Source organism: Thamnophis elegans, chromosome 2 (genome assembly GCF_009769535.1).
Source record: "Thamnophis elegans isolate rThaEle1 chromosome 2, rThaEle1.pri, whole genome shotgun sequence".
NCBI lineage: Eukaryota > Metazoa > Chordata > Lepidosauria > Squamata > Colubridae > Thamnophis > Thamnophis elegans.
Genome location: NC_045542.1, coordinates 150,334,014 through 150,342,248, shown reverse-complemented (window position 1 = coordinate 150,342,248; position 8,235 = coordinate 150,334,014). Strand labels below are relative to the sequence as shown.

General features: G+C 38.3%; 1 protein-coding gene across 1 annotated transcript in view; it reads right to left on the bottom strand.

Moving 5' to 3' along the window:
- Nucleotides 1-858: 858 nt before the first annotated feature.
- The window catches only part of LOC116503986 (coiled-coil alpha-helical rod protein 1-like), a 33,755-nt gene continuing 26,378 nt past the window's right edge, over nt 859-8,235 (bottom strand). Inside the window, exons 12-18 of the mRNA XM_032210786.1 lie at nt 6,757-6,829; nt 5,555-5,685; nt 5,016-5,225; nt 2,478-2,579; nt 1,887-2,038; nt 1,705-1,810; nt 859-1,058 (exon numbers count right to left, since the gene is read on the bottom strand). Coding sequence (XP_032066677.1) covers nt 958-1,058; nt 1,705-1,810; nt 1,887-2,038; nt 2,478-2,579; nt 5,016-5,225; nt 5,555-5,685; nt 6,757-6,829 — 875 coding nt within the window. The 3' untranslated portion in view covers nt 859-957. The remainder of the gene's footprint in view (nt 1,059-1,704; nt 1,811-1,886; nt 2,039-2,477; nt 2,580-5,015; nt 5,226-5,554; nt 5,686-6,756; nt 6,830-8,235) is intronic.

Sequence of the window (8,235 nt, the reverse complement as noted above, 5' to 3'; positions counted from 1 at the left end):
TAGGTCAGGGAGGGAATAAACCAATTTGGAGTTGTTATGTGGAATAAATTTGCTCACATGGAAACACTAGCCAGTGTGCCTTTGAGTCTCACTGTTTTTTGTCTAGAAATAGTGAGCATAGTTAAATAAGCACGGAGAGCTTATTTCATTTATTAGCAGAGATTCTTAAACAGTGGCAGTAAAAGTACTCAGAAAGCTAGATGTTTTCTTAAAGAAATGGCACTATGTGTCAGCTATATTTTTTAGGGGGTAGCTGGTTCTCTTTGATCTAGGTGATAAATTCCTTTAAGAACATAACATCTTTCCTTTTTTATTTGGTGCAGCAAAGTATGAGTGGTTGAAATTTAATCTAATGTTCTTTATTATATAGCATTTACAGAGTTCATGCAATCACTGATATACAGATTTACTTTAAAGCATCAGTGTGTGTGTGTGTGTGTGTGTTTGTTTGTTTGTATGTATGTATGTATGATATATGGACAATACAATATAGGGCATAATATATTAACACAAGACCATAATAATAATTATGGTGATAATAAAATCACCATAATATGAAGCCATAGAATTACAATGACATGGATGTTATAATTTGATATCTAAAGAAACTAATCATTAATTGCTTCTGGTGTGTGGCTCTGGTGAGATCACTCCAGGTGCTTTAAAACTGAATATAATTAATTCATCTGTTAAGAACAATATAGCAAGGAATAGAAATGCCTAATTGTGTAGTGTAATATCAATTGGTATGACTTCAGAGATCCTGAACTATTTTTCCACATCCAAAATGTGTGAGATCTATGATGGTCTTTATGAGACAATCAGAACTTGATAAAAGAAACCGAACATTTCAATAAATAAAATAACATAATAATAAAATAAATTTATTTACATTGTTTTTATTACAAATATCTGCTCTCTCATCCTTGCTTCTCCAATATTTTCCCCACTGTATTTTTAAGTGTCCATAATGGTGCTTGAATTTTTGTCAGGCTTTTCCTCCTCCAAGATAGCAGCACCCAGAGTTTGTAAGTCATCCAACACAGCAAATAGGGATTCTGTGAAAAGAAAATGTTTTTAAGGATACGATGTCATAGAGGCAGGAAGTATTCAACAAAATCCTGGACTGAACATCCTTAAGCCAGAAGCAAAAGTAACACTAAAATTTAGAAAAGATTCTGAAGATTTAAAAATAAGCTATCAATAAGAATTGCAAAGGATTACGAGAAGTAAAATATGACACTTATGTTAACTGGCAATACCACAGGAAAAAAATAGAACTGTGGAAGAATGGATTTTGAAGTTGACTGAATTAGCAGAGATGGTGAAAGTAACTGCTTTGATTAGGGATATTGGACTAACTTTATAAGAGACTGGAAACTGGTCTTTCTACATGCTAAATATAATAACAGATGGTTAACAAAGAAATTTGAAGATTAGTGTAATGCTTTTTCTTCATATATTGCTGCTTCTTTTCTTTCAGCAACCAGCCAGGGTAGATCCTACATGTTAAATGTATTTATCACTTTTTCCTTATTTTGTACACTATTTTTTCTTTGTTGTTCTTGATAGGATTGTATTATGCTTTTGTTTTCTTTCATTTCGCTTGTTTTACTCTTTTACGTTTTCTTTTTTTTAATGATAAAACAATAAATAATCTTTTAAAAAAGGGAAAAATAGAATTTCTGGAGGACAAATCTATACCTTTAGATAGAGGACTAGTTCCTGTCTTTCCAATTGACTTAGCTGGGACTGCTGACTGCCGATTCTTTCGATACTGGGCTAATAGCCCTTCTTGCCTCAAAGTGGCCTGTAAGAGGAAGGAAGTAATCTTAATGAAAAGCCAGCAATGGGGTAAACAATTCCCCCTTACTGCTTGAACATACCATTAACACGTTTTTGTCCCTCTCAAGCTCTTTCAGACGTCCTTCCAGACGGGCCATTTCCTGTTGTGTTGCAGACTCCTGAATTGTTGCCAGTTCCTCACTCCTTGCTTTGTCTCTGGCTGCCTGCCGCTCAGCTTGCCGTAGGGCAACCACTAAGGATGTAAGCACATTTAAAGACTTCATGTTGCTGAGCGTGAGGAACACAAGCCTCTTGCCACCATATACCTGACTGCCCTAAGGTCAAGTTAACGATGCAAGCCATCTACTGTGAATGGCAGCATCTCTCTGGAAGTTCAGATAAAGGTCATTCCAGGCTAAGCATAAGAGTTCTGGGTAAAATGGGTTTCCCCCCTGAATTGCAATCTGTCGTCCAGTCACTTGATAGTGAGACAGGTAGCATGTAAATTTAATAAATAAATACTTTTTTTTAAGCAAGGACCCGAGTAGTCCATTTTGTAACCTTAACTGTAGCTCGGCCTTGTGTAAAAATCTTCTGTTATCCCTTTACCACAAAAGACTTTTTAAAATATTTCTGCCATAGATAAAACATCTTCAGCCTTCTTCGACTGACAACAGTGTGACAACTCTTACCTGCTTTGGCGTGTTCTCTCCGTGCTGTATTAAGTGCTTTTTCCATTTCTGAGAGATCCTTCCGCAGTTGCGTTTCAACTTCTGTTACCTTTTCCTGCAGGGCTGAGGAAAAATATGGCATTGACCTTAAATAAATGCTTCTCACTACTGTGTGTAACTTCTGTTTTTCTAAGCTTTTTTTTAATTTTTAATTTTAAACACATAAACACATCAACAAAAACAAACATCACTTAAAACAACACAGGAGCTAAAGGTTCCGTCATACAGCAGTTCCATATCAGTGTATCTTTACAATTAGTATCTTCCCTCCTATATGTTTATCTCTTACATTCATGGTCCCCTTGGTCATTACTCATTTTTATGTACAATTCCGTACTTATTTATACTTAGCTGTTTATATCACAATATTGTCTTTACTATCATTTAGTCTGTACATTAGATTATCATTATATCTTAACATAACTTTACTATCTCCTGTCTTATCACTATATCCTAATGTTCTATACTACATTGTTATTTTACATTTCCCTGTTTCTGATTTCTGTCATTGAACCATTTATACCATTTTTTTCCAAATTAAATAGTATTCTGATTCCTCCTTCCCTTGTATTTCCTTCGTCAATTTGTCCTTCTCCATGCATTATCACCTCCAATTTTGGGTATACGTTATTCTGGCTGCAGTTATGTAGGATTTGATATAGTGTTTCTCTGTTGTGCTTTTTTGTGGTTATACCTAATAAAAACCTTCCAGTGTATATGACCCCCGTTATTTCTTCAAATCACTTTTTAATTTTGGTCCAGTATTTTTTCGCCATCTCACATGTCCACCATGTATGGCATTAAAGCCCATATAATTTTTTACACTTCCAACACATCGGTGATGTTTGGGAACATCTTTACGAGCCTCGCAGGAGGTAAATGCCATCTATAAAACATCTTGTACTGTTTTTCCTTGTATGCCGCCAACATGGTCAGTTTCAAATTTATTTCCCAAAGTTTTTCCCATTTTTCCAACTCTATTTTATACCCAAAGCTTTTTGCCCACCTTATCATTGTATCTTTGACGACTTCATCCTCCATTTTATATTTCAGCAAGAACTTGTATATTTTCCTAATCAGTTCTCTGTGCTTTGTAGTATTTTATTCAAGTTGCTCCAATTGAAATTCATATATCGCTGTTACATCTGGACTGGAGTTGTATATATGTGAGCCAATCAATGTTTACTCCCTAGTCTTTAAATTCTTGTATGGTTTTTAAATTCCCCTGATCTTTTATTAAATCTTTATATCTCAGTAGTTTATCTATATCTATAAAATTTGGGTGTTTCGATGCTTCTATTGTGGATAGCCAATTTGATATTTTAGTATAATGGGTTTTCTTTATTTTTTGCCAAACTTGTAGCAACACAGTCCTGATTAGATGCCTTTGAAAATATTTTTGTGATGTTTTTTTCATCCCAAATGAATACATGCCTTCCTACTTGAAGATCGTGTCCTTCTAAAGTCAAGATTTTCTTATTTTTTAACTCTATCCATTCTTTGGCCCATGTTAATGCTGCTGCCTGATAATACAGTTCCCAGTCTGGGATTGCTAAGCCTCCTTTTTCTTTACTGTCGTTTTTCTAAGCTTAATATCCTGGATTCCATGTGATTTCTGCTATTGGTTAATGCTCCTTTCTCATTTGACCATTGCCACCGCCAACTCTCCATGCTAAAATGCAACAACCGAATTGAAAGAGAGCTCTTTTCATTATGCATAATTGCTCATCAGGTTCATTAATTATACCCACCCCTATCCATCATTCTTAGATCATAAGCCTCCAAACTCGATTAAATAATTTTTAGATTTTAAATAGGAAGATTTGGGAGATTTTGTATATACCCCATGAGGATTCCAGTAATGAGTGGCCCATCTAGTATTCAACTGTTAAGGCACCCATTATGTGAATATATCGATAGCCATTTTATTGTTATATCATTGATGATAATATTTGAGAATATTACTGTATTACTGGGAAATTGGAATGAAATGACTTTGGAAGTTCTACAATCTGATCACATTCTGTCGACCTGAAAAATTTACTTTACCGTCTCAGAAGGAATAATAGCAGGGAAAAAACCCTAAGTGTTCATTAAGGGGGATATTAAATAGATGGGAACCTTTTTTAAAAAAAACCTTCCTATCTCAAGTGCATCTTCAACCCAGCTTTTCTCATTAAGCTAAAAAAAAAATACCCACAATTATTGTTCACACTCAGGAAAGAATGGGCTGATCCAATATTTTAGAAAGGACTAAGTCTCTGATACATCACAGAAAATTCAGTTTACAGATAATATACCTGAGATATAAGGCAAATCTTAACACAGAGCTGTAGCTTTCTATGTGTTTTTGGTGTTACAATAGGATTCCTGCCACCACAGGAATTTCTAATTATTTCTACTCATCATAATAGAGAAAAAATGAACCTTCTAATGAAAGAGCTTATTTTATTTATCTCCAGAAATAAATTCTTCCCACCTCTGAAGAACTTAACGTACCTCTCTCATACTCTCCTCTTAATTGTCCCACCTCCTGTCGCAAACTATCTGCAGCTCCGGCATTCCTCTGGAGCTCACGGTTGGTTGTTTCCAGTTGCTTTTCTGTAGCCTCCAACTGTTGCCTCAGTTCCCGTTCTACCGCTGTCTTTGCCTCTAGTGTCTCTTCCAGGCTCTGCAATGTTCCCCTCATTTTGCTCAGATCAGTCTCCACTGTTTGGGAGAAGAAGAGAGAAAATAAATGGTTAAATTGAGGAGACAGCAGACCAATATTTCTATAGATCCCTTCCCCAGAACTTGGAAAAAAGCTGCTCAATTCAGCCTTAAAAACAGGAAAGCATCAGTGAACGAAAAAGGCCTCCTTCCCACATTATTTCAGATTCTAGCTGTGGACACAGATTAATTTTCTTCCTCGTGAAGGATTTTCTGTATCTCTGGGCAAAGGTGAGGCTAAAACTTGGCCATTTTCTAAAATTTTGGTCTGTGTGGAATATCCTGCCAGCCTGCACCAACTGTCTGAAATATGACAGTAGCAAAATCACCTCTCTCTCTTGCTTCAGCCACCTTCTTCTCTATCAGTTGAGCCCCATGTTTAAGCTCTGCAGAGAGTCGGTCTCGTTCTTCATGCAACATGTGTAACTCAGCTTGTAGATCTTCATACGATGGCTGAATCCTGGAAAGAAAGGGCAAGCAGAAGCCATAACTGCTTCTGAATCATAACTGGGGCTTTCTCTTTTCACCTTGTGCGCTAACCAAGTATATATTGTGACTTAACTGCACAGACGCTTAGAAGTTCTGATTTCTAGTTCTACCTCCAAATACAGGTAATCCTCAACTTACAACAGTTCATTTAGTGACTGTTCGGAGTTACAACCCCACTGTAAAAAAAGTCACTTTTGACTGTTTTCCTCACGACTGTTACAGCATTCCCATGGTCACGTGATCAAAATTCAGAGGCTTGTCAACTGACTCATACTTATCATAGTTGCAGTGTCCTGGGGCCATGTGATCTCCTTTTAAGGCCTTCTGACAAGCAAAAACAACGGGCAAGACAGATTCACTTCACAACCGTGTGACTAACTTTAACAATGATTCACTTAACAACTGTGGCAAGAAGGGTCATAAAATGGGCCGAAGCTCACTTAACAAATGTCTCACTTAGCAACAGAAATGTTGAGCTCCATTGTGGCCGTAACTGGAGGGCTACCTGCACTCAAAATATCTGAGGCATTCGTTCCAGTTTTTTTCTCTGCGATATAATTCACCATATATGGATCACAGATGGGGTTTTGAGATTTCGCCATGTTTGGGTCTTACTTAATCTGTAAATGGATCTGGATGAAAACTCAATAGATGGGGGCTTTTAGCCACTTTTTTGCATACGAGAGGGAAGGTATGGGGAAATTTTAAAAGTTACAAAATGTCACCCCATTCTAGAACTGTATGAGGGCACAAATGGGTGCTGGGGCCCATAGGCAGTTTAACACAAGGATGGGCTATCTGCAGAAAAGTATAGCACTTGATTGGAACTCAAAGCATTTTAGCCATATATGTGCTGAATAATCATAGGGAGTAATTTATCAGCCTCAAGATCCATACATAATACCCCAGTCAGAATAATCTGTAATATGTAAATAAGTGGAGAAATTAATTGGCACTGGCCTTTCAAATAAACATACAGAATTATCAAGAGCTTAACTAACCTGCCTTTTAGTTATTTATGGAAGCTTGAATTTGAACTTACTCTTGGTTTGTCCCTGCAACGTGTTTTTCTTCTTGCTGTAGTTTTGCCAGTGCTATTTTCCGACATACCAGCCCTAGAACACAAAATAGAAACGGAACTGAAAAAATAAACTCCTAAACCGAGATGTATGTAAGTGTATAATTGCAGCGTGGGAAGGAGCGTATCGTATTAAATATAAAGGCTATTTGAATGAATGCAGAAATACCAGAATTCAGGAAGCCATCTCGTACAGAACTATATTAATGAAACAAAATTATCCCTGACTCCTGAATACACAAAAGTCTGAAAGACTTATTTCTACTTGAAGATGAAAAGGAACAACAGTGTGTGATCACTTCAATGACAATAAGCCCAATCCTCCACAAAAGAAATACCCCAGATAAGGGGGCAACATTTATTTATTTAGCATATGGCAGTGATGGTGAACCTTTTTCACCTCAGGTGCCAAAAGACTATTGCGCAGACTCACATCCCCTCCATAATTTAATACCCTCCCCTGATGCCCACGCATGTGCACACGGCTTTTTTGAAGCCTGGGAAGGGTGAAAACAGCCCCTCCTTCCCCCCGGAGACCAGAAACGGCCCATTTTCCGACTTCAGACTAGGTCCGGTTTTTACCCTCCCCAGGCTCCAGAAGCTTTCTAGGAGCCTGGGGAGGACAAAAACGGCCTCCTCTGCCACCCGGAGGCCGGAAACAGCCTGTTTTCCTATTTCTGGGTTGTCTGTTGGGCTGTTTTTCTCCCTCCGGAGGCTTCAGGAGGCTTCCCTGAAGCCTCTGGAGGGCAAAAAAATGGCCCAACACACAAGCTGCAAGTTTGGGAACTAACTTCCGGGTTGCCCATTGGGCCGTTTTTCTTTCTGGAGGCTTCCCTGAAGCCTTCGAAGGGCAGAAAAATGGTCAAACATGCAAAACGGAAGTTTGGTAACGAATTGTTTCCTGCAAATGCCCCCTCCCCGTTCGTTCCTCTTTTGTTTCCTATGGGAGGGGCCAATCACCTCCAAGTGTGGCTTTACTCCTAAGTCGACCCTGCTTTCTTAGTTGTTCTTGTCTTCTGGCAGCTCTGCACATGCGCACTCTGGCAACAGGCTCCAGCTGTTCTTCTGCCTCACTGCTGTCTAACTGCCTTTCTACTTCCAACACAGAGCCCTTGTCTAAATTTTCCTCAACCTCCAGGACTGGCTCATGTTCCTTCCCAACTTCCTCACTGTCCAACTCTGCTGCCAGCTTCACAACACTTACAAACAGCTCATGACCAGAGGTTGGGGGCCCCTTGTCTAGGCCATCTAACCACTGCAAAAGAAAAAAACCCTCCAAAAAACAAGCCCCCAAAAATAAGCACTATAAGTTGATCACAGTAATCAAGTTTTGTTTCAAGTTATCCATCCATCCTCCCATCTCACCAACGGCAAGTCTGGTATTAGGATAAGAAGTGGTAGGCAAGCAGCTGTAATGGTTTTAGAGAAGGGAAAGATTTCTGG